General features: G+C 38.2%; 1 protein-coding gene across 1 annotated transcript; it reads right to left on the bottom strand.

Moving 5' to 3' along the window:
- Positions 1-2,693: 2,693 nt before the first annotated feature.
- LOC137129997 (tropomyosin alpha-3 chain-like) lies at positions 2,694-11,636 on the bottom strand. The gene is made up of 10 exons (XM_067509548.1): positions 11,410-11,636; positions 7,934-8,059; positions 7,271-7,404; positions 5,979-6,096; positions 5,640-5,710; positions 5,222-5,297; positions 4,717-4,779; positions 4,529-4,598; positions 3,645-3,723; positions 2,694-2,890 (listed from the first exon to the last, which is right to left on the bottom strand). Exons 1-10 carry the CDS (start codon positions 11,521-11,523, stop codon positions 2,887-2,889), a joined length of 855 nt encoding a protein of 284 aa, XP_067365649.1. The 5' UTR covers positions 11,524-11,636; the 3' UTR covers positions 2,694-2,886.
- Positions 11,637-14,770: the final 3,134 nt, after the last annotated feature.

Below are 14,770 nucleotides of genomic sequence, written 5' to 3'. Positions count from 1 at the left end.
GCAATCATGCTTTTATTTTTTATTGCCTTTAATGTTATTGCTTCGAAAACCAACTTATTGATTGCCTGTGGGCACCAGGTAGCCCGCAAGGACCACATGAGTAGCCCGCAGGCCTGTTCTAAAAATAGCTCACTGTAGTGCCACTTACCAATGAGCTGCATCTAATTTTTTTGTTGCTATTATTTTGTAAATCACATTTGATAGTTATTGTGAGAAATCATTAACATGATCCACGTCTTCACATAGATGAATATCATTAATTATAATAATAACAAATAATTAAGGGGTAAATGGAGCAAAGTTGTTATTTCAAAAGTGCGTATTGAACTGGTAGCCCTTAACATTAATCGGTACCCAAGAAGTAGCTCTCACTTTCAAAAAGGTTGGTGAACATTGTAGTAGATTCTCTTACCCTCTTCTTATCTGTATTTACACCATAGTCACACATAAGTATTTACACTTATTATGTCTTTTTTTAATAAGTATCCCTTAACTATAAAATTCTTACACTGTAGGTATGTTTCTTACTTTCATCTTGTTACCCTGTTAGTCCCCAAAGTTTGCTTATTGTTATCAAGTAACAACAAATATTTATCCATAGGTACTGTGGAGGTACACCGTTGTTACTAGTAAGTACACAGTAAGTATACTGTACTTACCCTGTAAGTTGCGAGCTGTAATCTAAAGCGCCGCCAAAATAACCAGCCCTGCAATCCCTTTGTCTCTGTGTTGTTGGACCCGGACCTGGTCCTGGTAGCTGTCCTCACATGTAACATCTTTGACTCTGTTCTTGTGAAGCAATTACACAAACTGTTTTATTTGTCTCAGTTTTCATGCTATTTGGTCAAATAGCTGCCATCATGTTATGGAATTTTTTTCCCATTTGATATATGAGATGTTGTGTTAAAGTCAGGTCCAGAAATATTTTTACACTCCCACAATGGAGATAAAATGAAGCAACTGTGATGTCATTATCGTGTAGACTTTTAGCTTTATTCCAAGAGATTTAACAAAAGTATTCGATTAACAGTTTAGAAATTACAGCCATTTTATATACACTGTCTCATTTTTACAGGTCCAAAAGGAATTGGACAATTGAGGGCAAGCAGTTTTATGGCCAGGTGTGACCTGTTTACTCATATTTCAGATCCCTGACTAATCAACCAGATAAAAGGTCTGGAGTTGGTTCTGAGTGTGAAATTTGCTTTTTGTAGGTGTTCACAGAAAGACTCAATACCAGGTCTGAAGAGTTGTCTGTCCAGTTCATCTGAATTTACTTTGTAAACGGTCAGTGTCCATCCTGGAGTATGTTCAGGGCTCCATGGTTGCTAGGATGTCAATCAATGAAGCAGTGAAGAACATATTTAGGAAAAACAAGCTGACGATTTTTCCACATCATGTTGAGTATTTGAGCTAAAGATTTAGGATTTCTTTACAAACTGTGCGCTTATTTTGGTAGGTCGGTCCATCACTCTTCAGCAGCAACACTGTACTCACCAAATATGCTGCTGACATCTGGAAATGAGGTGACATGACTGAACAGTGAGTCCGACATGATTCTGACCTTCTGCGTCATGGGATTAAGGGGCCTACACTATGCAGAGCCAGGCGTTCCCCATCATGCAATCAAATCTTGCAGTGGTTGATGCAGCTGCAGCATCTCATTCACAAGTCCAGAAGTAGAAATAATCAGTGTGTCTGATGAAACCTGAATACAGCATGATGAGCTGCTGAATTAAACAGTGGTTACTAGACAGTGAACTACGATTTAGCTTCTTTCCTTGAATGCTGACAATAAAGGCATGTCAACTCAGTGTCTGCTTATCAAATGTAAGTAGTTAAAATGAGTGCCTTCTAATCTCACCAGCACTATAACAAAGCTCAGATTCCACAAAAGAGGATTTTGTATGAATTGTTTTAGAGGTGTTCACTCCTAAAAAGTTAAACCACAACCAGTCTAACCAGACTCCAAAGTATCTTCACTGTCATATCAACATCAACTCTTCCCTCACTTTGCTTGTTGCACTTCTCTCTCTTAATCCCTACACTGTCACTTTTAAATGCTTTACTGCATGTTTACATCCAGTCTTTCAGTCTTCTATCATTTTAATGGTTATTAATGCAATATCTGAATTTTCATATACCCATATATGTCATTATATTTTACATTACATTTAGTCAACAGACACATTTATCCAAAGCTTTTGCTGCTGTTTAACTGTGCTACCCTCTTACAGTACAGTATGTCTGATTCTACCCCACTTATATTAATGACAGCACACAAAATATAAGAAACCACACTATAACATTAGCAGACATTTGTGTTGTAAAACCAAATGCTTGAACGTAGCACATTATTATAGCCAGTGTGTTTTGCCTGCTCCCCTCTACTCCACCCTCTTTGCTGGTTTAGAAGTTATTGAAATTTTCATCATTGTTACAACAGCACTTTTAAACGTAGTGACAGAAAACACTTTATTGAACTTTCTGTCTATTCTATCTGTACAAACCAGTGGCTAAATCATTATTACCTCTCCTGAGATCCTAAATGAGTTGTTTTTACCCAGTTTATTATTTTGGGCCAAAATGATGATCTGCAAGATCCTGTAGGGCACTAAGCACTTTAAACTGATTTAAAATATAAAAACAAACATTGAAATTTCGAGTACAACAAAAACAGACTTGGACACAGATGCATTAACGTATCTTTTCTTCCCTCCATTGTTTAACACTGATACAGTACAGAATTGATACAAAAGGACAATGAAGAGACAAAGCAGACCAAAGATGTTCTTCAGCAGAATGACCACCAGTACCTCAGTTCAAGAGATGAAAACCATAGAGTCTTGAAGCCACACCCTGAACAGTGGTGGAGCATCAGGACATTTAGCTAAAAACACAAGTGAGAGATGGTTTAAGTGTATGTCTCTGCATTAGTGTGGTCTTCAACCCAACTGATTAATGAGCTATTAGCACATAGTTATGGTTCTGCAGGTCACCTGCAGAGTTATAGTCCAAGTCTTGGTAAAGAGGTGTCTGGGGTGAATGGCTAAGTTACAGTACACACAACTAGTCAGTATTTTTTCTCTTTTTGATCCCAGCCATGATCTTTCCCTTCGTCATTTTTGTGCCTAAATCATAGGTGTGTATTCCCATGTTTGACATTACTTTCATAACTTTCCCACAGCCTGCTAGCATGGAAGCAGGTACCTACTGGGCAATCATTGTGGTATTGATAACAGTAGATGTCACTAAATGGCATGATGACATTTGTTCAATCCTCAATATTCTTCCATTAATGATTTGCTGAGTTTTTCAGCAAATCAGGGACCAGAACAACATTGTGTAAATGACCAGCTTACATATTTGGAGAAATAGATCCCAGCTGTCCAGGCTTTCTAGTATTTAGGTCAACATTGTCAATTGGTAGTTACAGATTAAATCTTAGAAAGCTTACAAATTGTCTTAAAGTTTGTTTTATATTCAGCAAAATGCAATACTTCACATCAAATAGAGAAGCTTGAAACATAATTTTTGATGTTAGAATCTACAGCAATGCAGATCACTATGTGCTTTTTTTTAAATCCAAGTTGAAGAGAATTTACAAGCATGGATAGCATGGATATGCATGCTCCAGTACTTACATAGAAGTCATGTCATTGAGGGCGTGATCCAGTTCCTCACTGATGGCTTTGTACTTGAGTTTCTGTGCATAGAGTTCATCTGCACATGCACAAACAGACCAAAGACAGGTGTGTAACAAAGGAAAATGGAAAAAAAACGGGCTGAAATTACTCATGTGGAGGAGTAGGCTCATATTGTATGACAAAAGTATTATAGCCACCAAATTATATAAATCTATGTAAATATATTGTCAACAGAACAAAAAAAAGCCACGATTAAACTGGTGGACACCTGGGAAAACAGATATTGCAATTCTTTACAGCTCCATCACAAACTACATTTTATCTACATACTATACGTGATGTATATGATTAACAGTTAATTGAAAAAGGTACGCAATCAATGAAAATACAGACTGGAGACCAGGAATGTAGCACAAAGCTAATATTTGTGGCTTTTTACATCATGAAAGTGTGTTTTGCTTACTTGTATTCTAATGTCATATAGACTCCTTCGCCAATTAAAATGTGTGAAATCATTGCTAACGAATGGGACCCATTAATTAGCAGGAAAACTGAACAATTAGGCAAAAAGGACATTGATCAGGGAGGTTTGAGATGGCTGCTACTGTCTATGTCTGGACAGCATAATACAGGATTCATTAAAAAAAGATTATGTATATGGAGAATATCACCTGATTTTAAACTACCACTCTGGAGAGATGGTCCAACATTTCTAATCTATAATGTTCAGTGTATTTGTGTCAGTGTCAATGTGTTTTAGGAGCCGGTAATTATAAATTAATTATAGATCATTGGTCACATGTTCAAGATCATTCATAGATGTTGTACTGGTGTTGTGTGACCTGAATAGTATTACAATCAAAGTGCAATCAGTCTTTTACCTTCTAGGTCATCAATAGTTTTCTCCAGCTTTGCCACAGACCTCTCAGCAAACTCAGCTCGGGTCTCAGCCTGGTGACAGAGCACAGGTCAGCTCATAAACAGGGAGTACAGGATGGATTAAAATTACACAAGTATACACAGAGAGATGTTTTACAACAATTCAAGGCCCTTATTCCTTCTTGTTCACCTCTTTCAGTTTGTCAGTCAGGATCTTGATCTCTTCCTCATACTTGTCTTCCTTTTGAGAGTACTGAGGAGAGACACCAGAATATTCAGATCCAGATTTATGTCAGAGTGATTCTGCGTGTGAAAACTTAGCAAAGAAATAATAAATTGAACATGCAGTTACATTCCTGCAATGTTTGTTGATGATGGGCAAATATGAACATGACAGCATTTTTCAAATATTTATTTCCTAAATACCAGCAGAAAAAGCTAATAACCATGATATGAGCTGAAGATCAATGCACCTCACACCCACCCACCATCCAACCTTCACACTCACTGCTTTCTGCTGAAGTACTAAACAATTGCACTCAACAAAAATTCTGTGCCGCAGAAACATTCAGCGTACGTGTGATTTCCTGCAGCACTTGTCCACCCCTTATATCCATCTATTTTAGAAAAAATTATGTTTTTCCTTATATTTGGTGCCGCGCCATTCTGGTCTGAGTACTGTAGCATTGCCCTACCTTCTCAGCCTGAGCCTCCAGAGACTTCAGGTTGTTGGTGACGTTCTTCAGCTCTTCCTCCAGTTCAGCACATTTACTTGTTTAGTTTTAATTTCAGGTAAAGAAGCAGAGAACAGGAAAAAAGGACACCGGATTGGTTTGGAGAAAACTATACAGTAGCAAGAAGTGAGCAATGTAATAGGGCACATAGAGACAATGGTGGAGGCAGTATTCAGAGCCTTCACTTGAGGAAAAGTAGTAAAAGCTTGGCCAACAAGTACCCATTGCATGCAAATAAGACTCAAATAATATAGAAATGATAGTTAAATATGTTTAGAGATCTGAAGTAAAAATAAAACTATATGTTAGCACATGTGATCCTATTTTTGTAACTAAAGTGAGGAGTCAGCAAAGTCACATGGAAATGTTAAACACTCACGCCTCAGCGAGCTCCGCCCTCTCCTCTGTGCGCTCCAGCTCTGCTTCAACAATCACCAGCTTACGAGCCACCTGTGCGAATATGTTTAATACATTATAATCAACAGACATCACAATCACAAAATAAATATCTAAACATGCTCAGTTGTGCTCACAAGCACAAGTTCTGTCAATACTAGTGGTTTCCTCAGGTTTGAGACATTTGGCAGTAAACATGTTACAATGTAATTTTGAAATTACATGGGGTTTCGGCTTTTACACAGACAAGTAGAGCCCATGCAGCTGTGATACATGCCGACACCACTTGCGGATTTCAGTGACTATCAGTAGAACAACCTACCTCCTCGTACTTGCGGTCTGCCTCCTCTGCGATGTGTTTAGCTTCCTTCAGCTGAATCTCCTGAAGCTCCATCTTCTCCTCATCTTTCAGGGCTCTGTTCTCAATCACCTTCATACCTCTGCACATGCACATCATTACTGATTTCTTTCACTGTGCAAACACTTTGAAGGTGTTAATAATGTCATTTTTGGGAATATTAATCTAAGTAAAGAAGTAACAGAATTTATCTGCTGTCAGTTTTTTAAAGTTGTTTTCTGTCAAGCTAACATTTAATTTGCACTCAGCGTACTGTGAAAAGTCTTATGCTGATACTAATTTCAGTCTCTTTTTTAGAAAACACTAAAAAATATATAGGAAATATATATACAGTTAAAAAAAAACACTTCTCTACAGGCTATTGTGACAAGTATTTAGTGTGACCTCCACTTGCACTTAAAGTCTTTTGGGCAAAAAGCAGGATTGGTCTAAAAAAACTTTCCAAGTCTAATACATTTCTTCTTCAAATAAGGAAGAAGAAATGATTCAGAAGAGGTTCAGCGAAGACCTGGCTGAGCACCTGGTTAGTTCATTTGGATACCAAGTAAATTTTTACTCAGTCTGAAGAAGGCTGAAATGGCCTTCAAAAGGTTACAACGATTGGAGTGAAGATCAATGGGAATAAGTGAAAAGAAGAATCAATGCTCGCAGCCTTCAGTGATGCATGATGGAAGATCTGCCATGGTGTGTGCTGCATTTCTGCCAGTAGTGTTGGTGGGATCATGAATACTGAAAAGTACAGCACAGACAGGTCTTATTTTATCATGCTAGTCTTTTTGGAAAGTTTCTCATTAGGAACAGCTTTATTCTTCAGCATAATGATTCCAAGAACATTGCTAATGCAGTGCAGTCCAAAAAACACGGACGGCCATGGACTGGCCTCTGGATAATCCTTCAATATCATATAGGCAGTGTAGGATCATGTGGACAGAATAAGACAGAAAAGACATTAAGAAGAACTCTGGGAAGGTCTGAAGGAATGCTGGTATAATACACCAGAAAAGTACTTTAGAAAACTTGAGAGTTTTTTCAAAAGAATTCAAGATGCGCTAAGTGCAAAAGCAGGTCACATTAGATAATGTCGCCTATAGAAGCTGCTTTGTTCTTTTTTATTATTATGTGTACATTTTCAGCATTTTTTAATATATATCTTTATAAAGAGGCATAAAAACAACTATGGGTGAGCTGTCCTTAATGTACATGTCCCTCTGGTCTTATAAGGCTGATTGGGAACAAATCAGGCAGCAAGAAGTCACCTCTCGCTCTCATCAGCAGCCTTCTCAGCCTCCTCCAGTTTCTGCAGAGCTGTCGCCAGCCTCTCCTGAGCTCGGTCCAGCTCCTCCTCCACCAGCTGGATACGTCTGTTCAAAGAGGCCACTTCTGCTTCAGCCTGAGCACAGAGGGAAACGGTGCTGACTCATTCAGCCAAATCAGCATTCTGCACCCACACCTGCACCTTTTTTACAAATGCCAGTACAACCATTTATCACATGCATATTCTAATGTTCACACAATTTGAGGGAAAATTTGTTTTCACTGAGGGTACAGACACACTTTTTCTTTACAGTTTAGAATGCTTTCAAATCCTTCAGTCCTTCTCCAAAAGAAGAAAAGATGTCCTGGGAGCAATGGATGATCTACCTTAAATGGACTACGACCATTGTTAAGCTCACAGTCAAGGTTGAGCTGCTGACATCATGGACAAAATAAGATTCTGAATCCCCCCGACAGCTGAGGAGTCCTTGCGAGGCACGATCAGAATGGAATGCAAAAGAGAAGCGGTGAATCAGCCAGGATTGGTTTACGCTGGCACCATCACAGCTTTTATTAGAGTCTCACTTCAGAGCTCACGCCGTCAGAGTACACTATAGCATGTCAGTACCAATCATGAATTGGACTTTTGGAATGGTATTACTCACATCAGCAGCCTTCTTATCGGCCACCTCGAGCTTCTCCTGAGCATCCTTCAGGGCCTCTGAATATTTGTCAAGCTCGTCCTCTGTAGACTTTAGCTTCTTTTGCATCTGCAGAAGTTCGTCTTCATGCTGATGGTGTGGGAAATCAAAAAAGCATTAGCAGAACTGTTTTAGCATGATCAACATGAGTCAGAAACAGTGACTAGAACTCTGTAATATAACTTCAATGTGTTTAGTTAAAGACAGGGTCCCATTTACTTCAGGCAAGTTATTAAACCATGTGCACATGGTCATATGCATCATTTCACCCCCATATTGGATGCGTTTTACAAAGTGATCTTACTATGACCAGGAGTCACTAGTTCAGTGTATGTACTGGCGTCTGAATATTATTGAAAGAGTTGAACCGGAAACTGTCCTACAACAACAACAATTACTGCCTAGATATTCCTTCATCATGATCTGTAGTGTTGTCTCTCAGTCTTTCTGGCCAATAAGAGGCTCATACCTAATCGACTTTCAGTGCAACTCATGACAGTGGGTTAGATAATTTCAGGGCATATCTGCCAAAACTACACCAGTACAGTACAGAGGTTATTATTATTTTAATACCCTGCAATGGAGGCACAGAGGTAAATTTTTACTAAAACACAGCTTTGTGGATATCCACTTGCTTTATTTTTGTATTCTGCTGAAGCATCATATTAAGATTCTCAGTATGGAGGCTCAGTATGAACAGGAGAAATGACTACACTAGGCAGGCATTCATGGTACTGTTCATACAGCACCTGGTTATGGTGAAAAGACATTTTTAAAAAGCGTGAACCTTTGAGCCATTTGCAACAAATAATACCAAAAATGTCCTTTAAAAAATAACCTCTGTACACTTAAATTATGGCTATGCTTGGAACTAAAAGGGATGATGGGGAACGTCTAAGGGCATTTATAGCTGTTGCTAATGGCCCCATCTTTAGTGGGTGTGAAAAGTTTGCTGTCACGGAGGGTGGAGACTCTATGAATCATACAATTTAGAATAAAGACACACGTATGGACACTCCCTCCTCTAAGGGCCTCTGTGGATGTCCACAGAGAGTGGGGCAAAAAACGGTGAAGGAATGTTCGCACACACCTGATGCAGAGATTTATATCATATTCTGGGTTTTGGAAATAATTTATTGAACCTAACCGCTAATAATTCAGATGTTGGCAACGGAGTTTCAGAAGTTCTTCAACAATCTTTACTGAGACAATCTGACACCCACAGACTGATTTCTGCATTTTTCTAATAAAAATGTATTTGGGTGATTTAATTTCAAATATATAAAAATTTTGCATTTTGGAGACATTCACTACCTTTGGGTGGTCTTTATTTAATTAACTGGTGACTACATATGCAGTCACTTGTTTTCAGTTTTACATTTTTACTGAAGTTAGATGACTTTGTAGAGATCCGTTTTTACTTCACAAGTTGTAAAAAAATAAGGAAAACACTTCCAAAAGAGGGTGAATACTTCAGGTACTATACTTCTAATGGATCATATTAAGTCACAGACTGAGAACACAAGAACACAAGAAGAATCAAATTCCACTAATGTGCTACAGCACGCTCTAGGTTGTGGAGCAAACATGATAAAATGCTCCATTACACCATGTCCAAATAGTAGACATGTAGAGTCTCAAATGAGAGTCCTGTTTGTGAACATAAAGGGCACTTTTTCCCCTGTGCTATCAGTGGGCAAGATATCTTTCAGTTTTTCTTTGTGTGATCATGAAAGAGAGGTTGGGTAGGTTGGGTAGGTTGGGTTCACCACTCAATCTCATCCATATCACACATACAAATCACTCCCACTCCCCACCGCAACAAGTACAATGAAATAACCTAAGTGAAGATACATGACATATCACAGTACATGCAAAATATTTTGAACCAAATTTTCTAACATTACAACCTGCGTGATTCCTGACCCCTAATTGTAACAATTTCCTAAAAATACTGCATAAAAAATAATACCCTGACCGTTACACTGTGAATAACACTATATTTTTACATTTAATATCTGACTCAGGGTCAAATTGTTCTGACTGGATCAGGTAGTGTTGTGCTGTGCCAAAGCACATATCAGGACTCTCTGACCCCATCAACACCTGGTATTAACAGGTCATCTGTATGGGGATTAGTAAAGGCTTGTTAATGTCAGGTATAAATGCGCTGCAGAACACATTGTGACCACATTGATCAGATTACAACCAGATGAGGTCTGACTTGGTATCAGAGCTGTCAGTACACAGAAAGAAAAGTTGACGCATCATATTACGGTGCTTATTTCTGAAATCTTCTTTTGGCTGGAAACAACAAAAAGAATTTGCAAAAATGACCTAAGTTGGTCATAAGAACAAATTCATTAATTTGGCAGCGTTCCAATGGTCTATTCTATTAACACATATTCAGCACTTGACTTTTTTAAAAGATGCTTCTTGCATTTCTTTCTAGTGTAGCCAGTACTGTGTAGCCAGTACCAGTAGCAGTAACTACAGTTAACCAAAATTAAGAAAATTAGCATTTAATTAGCTCCAGAGTTCGTTCTGTCAAAGTAACTACAGTTCTGCTCTTGTGTTTGTTTGTAACAAGATGTATCACAGATGCACAATGCAAACTGTTTGATTCTTAACTAATGACATATTGACTATAGGAGGGTAAAAGTTGTAGTTATTCACTAATAATATAACCTAACAAGTTAAATAAGTAATATTTATTTTACAATTTACGGTATACAATGTCTATTTTAAGCTTAGGGACAGAAAATCCCAGTATCATGTTTAACTTTTTAGATAAGATATTTGAAGATAGTGAAATAGATGCTAGTTGATACAAGGTTATCTTGCACAGGTGGCAAGATTTCTGGTTTCTATTCCTTTTGCAATTTGAGCAGCTCATTTGCACACAGTTTAATCTGAACCTCCTCCCTCCTCACTTCAAATGTACAGTACAGTGACCCGAGCAAAGTTCTCCTGTTTTAGGTCAAGTTTAGACTGTTGTGTTGTGTAACACTTTAGGCTCAGACATTTAGATCCAGGACTGATTGGTTTTTTAGTGTAGTGCATAATTTCTCTCTCTCTCCTATGTTACAGTAGATGCCCATAGTATGTTCACAGTGAACATATAACTGTAGAATCAAATTTGGTGGTGATAGTTAGATTTAGTTGCTCCTGTTCTTCAGGGATACAGTTTTATGGTTAGGTCTCAGTTTCAGGCCCATGAAGATTTTTCTGTTAGACTGATCAAGTTGTCATAATGTGACATAGCTTATGATACTGTTAGGTGCTGTAGATACATCCTCCATTCAACCTACAATCCTTTATCAATTTTATATCAGTTATCAGTCCAACAACAATAGAAGAATCTTGTGACAGCTCCAGTGACAACCTGAAGGGCAAATAACCTCTGTTACAAATGGTTTGCACTTGTGTTCATAACACACCTGCTTGCTTCTGTCTTCAGCTGCTTTCTTGTCTGCTTCCGCTTGTTCAGCCTGATCCAGAGCGTTCTCCTTGTCCAACTTCAGCATGAGCATCTTCTTTTTGATGGCCTCCATTGTGACTTAGGTTTAATGCGACCGAGCACAAAGAGAAGAGAGGTAAGACAGGTACGAGTGATGGATGGGTGACCCGAGAGCCTGGCAGACTAGTGGAGACACCAAACTCTAACAAAGATGGAGGGAGGTCATTTATATGAGACAGAAGAGGAGACACTCCCAGTTCTAAGCCCCTAAAGCTACCCACACGACACCACCCTCCTCTGTGCCCCACAGTCACATCTCACATAAAAAGTGAGGGGAGACAGTGAGTTAAAATAGAAAAATAGCCATTTTTGATCATCAAGCAACAGCCAGTAAGACATTATTAATCAATTAAGTCAATCATAATTTCGTTTATGTAACATCTTTTGTACAGATAATGTAATTTAAAGAGATGTATAAAAGTTGAAAAAAGTGTACGAGCAAAAACAAGAGAAGACAAAGAGTCAAAACAGTTATAGCAATATCCATAAAACAGGAGTAGATAAAAAAAATAGAGAAGTTGACAACAAGGCACACCCAGCGATGGCAATAAGACGTAAAAGTAAAAGACGATAAGCCAGTGAGACCAATGCACATGAATAAAAAATAACAAAAGATTAAATGATTGAATGAAGAATAAATGAAAGTCCATGATAAAACAAATTTAAATTAGATGACAAAGTGAAACATATTGGTTTTATCTATTTTATTAAAAATGAAAACATTTAAACAAAAAACCATGCTTGAACTCAGCAGACCTATATTTTCCCCAATAATGTACAAAACAATAATTATGATTACATTTCCAAAGTCTGTTTTATATGAAGCGTTGGGGCTGGGGTGAGATGCTGAGAGACAGAACTAACACAATACAGACTGACACTGGAGGGAGATGCCTGTGCTGTAACTCTATGCCATCACCTGGTCTCTAATGCCTATAATTGGGTTTCTCCTGGGGATGGATCGGGTACAGAACCCGGGGGGGTGGGGGGGACTATGTCAGTTATTCCTCTCTCTAGGCTGCTGTTGGGTTATTAATAAACATCTTTTGGCTGACATTGTCTCGAGGATTAGAATAAATGACTGTGTCTGCAGCTATGCACACAAATACACAGGCAGACATGAACTTAGGCAAAAGAGAGGAACACAACATTTACTGAAACATGCTCCTGAATTTGGATGTTGGAAATGACTAATATCTGCGATGATCTGTGAAAATTCTTCCTTTGTTTGCCAACAAACCAACAGTCCCATTAGAAGGTTGATATCAGTTTCCTTTCCGTGTGTCTGACTGTTTCTATTATGGGGTCTGAGGGCATTGATATTAGCGAACCAGTGCAGCCCAGTGATGCTCATTTACTGTATATGGTGACAGGGCTCCAGTGTAGCATTAAGGGGAAAAGGCTATATATAATTGTAGGATCTGTATTCTTTGTGTAAACAAATTCATCTTTACAGAAACTTGGATTTAAAGGGTGACTTCACCGATTATCAACTTGTATCCTTTGGTTTTAGTTTGGGGACGACATATATATGAATGGCATCAAAGTTCCATTTGTCTTCTGTGTAATAAAATATCGCTCTGGTAAATCACGTGATGCCATTTGGGGGAGTTGTTTCATTGTGATGATGTCCTACTGAGGTTTTGCTTTTTGAATTAGAGGCATGAACAGATGAAAGCAGGTGTGTCACAGGGCTAAACAGATAAACTCAAAGGCAATTTAGAGTCAGCAGTTGACTTAACCAGCACATATTTAGACTGTGAGTGAACAAAGATGCAGAAAGCACAATGCAACTGTAATATTTACAGATCAGTTCTGTATGTGCACATATTGGAATTATTGTACAATCTATTAAGACAAATAATATATGTACTGTATGTGACTGGTTATTGATATTATTAAGATATTTTTCACCACTTAGGTCAAAACTATTAACACATATTGTTAATAGTTTATTGTTTTTTGTGGTTTCTTTGCATTGCATTATTTGTAAATGTAAGAAAATGTTTGAGGTGACCTGCCAGAGTTTACCAGAGAGTATTTCTAACTTTGACCACAACTCCAAGTACATTGTGGGTCCTCTCTTGTTTTGTAAGGAGAATCCAGAGAGACACATCTATATGTTTCTAGAAGGTTGCAGAATGTGCTGTTGACCACTCTGCTCTTAGTTCCATGGCAAATAACAGTGTTGGGTCTTGTGGTAAATGGTCTGGACTTACTGCATGTTCTATCTGGTTTTATACTGCTTCTCACCCATTCACTCTTACGATCACACACACATTCAAACATTGGTTTTCTCAGGTGAAAAAATACCAATTTAAGAACATGTGGTCAAAAATGTAATCTGAGATTTTCAGAGCTGTGAGATTTGCGCTGCCAGATGAGATTCTGATGATTTTAGCAGCATGTAGCCCAGCTTTTCAGAGCACCACCTAATCTGTGTCTGTATCTTACTGGGGAAGAACAGGCAGCACAGCAGAGACTTTGATTCTGAAGATGTGGTTGGTTTATTACATTTTAATTAGCTGTAATTTTCATTCTTGGATTGTTGCATTAAGTTTTTTTTCTCACGTGAGAAAGTCCCCATTTCCCCATGTCTCCTGAGAGCGAGACACTGGGGTCAGACTTCATTCCTGGGGAGGTGAACAGCTTTATTTCACCATAGCAGGTTCATAGTATTTTAAAATGATTCAGAGTTTTATATTGTGTGTTGGCTGAAAGAAACACATTTTACTTGATATTGTGAAATATTCCTAGCTCACCACAAATCAGTATAGGAAAACATAAATTCATACCAACTGCTGGTGAGCCTGCCTTCATGCAAACAAACAAAAAGCTCCTGGAGGGGGGAAGTTTTGGTGGAAGCCCTCCAGGGGGTTAATCAATGGAGTGGTTTAGTCTAATGGCACCTTTTGACATATGACAGGTGAAGACAGGAATTGAACCTCCCACTGGTGGAAAACTGCTCTACATCCTGATCCTGAGTTCTATTTTTATAAGGTTATAATTTCTCAGTTTTTCAGTTGAAAATGTCAGGTGATAATTCTACTCTCTGTTTATTATTAAGGTCAAAGTGGTTAGTGAAGCCCTACTGGAGTGCATTATAAGAAGAGGTGGCTCTAATGTTTTCGCCACCTCATTAATTTTAAATAGTAAAAGTAGAATTCATGCTGCTCCAATGGACTGCATAAGATTATACAGGCCAGTGATTATACTCTATGTAGCGGTCATCTCTAGATGCAGTTACTTAACATTTGTCTGTGGGAAATAAATCACTAGAA

The sequence above is a fragment of the Channa argus genome, chromosome 1 (genome assembly GCF_033026475.1).
Source record: "Channa argus isolate prfri chromosome 1, Channa argus male v1.0, whole genome shotgun sequence".
NCBI lineage: Eukaryota > Metazoa > Chordata > Actinopteri > Anabantiformes > Channidae > Channa > Channa argus.
This window is presented reverse-complemented; position numbering and strand designations above follow the sequence as displayed.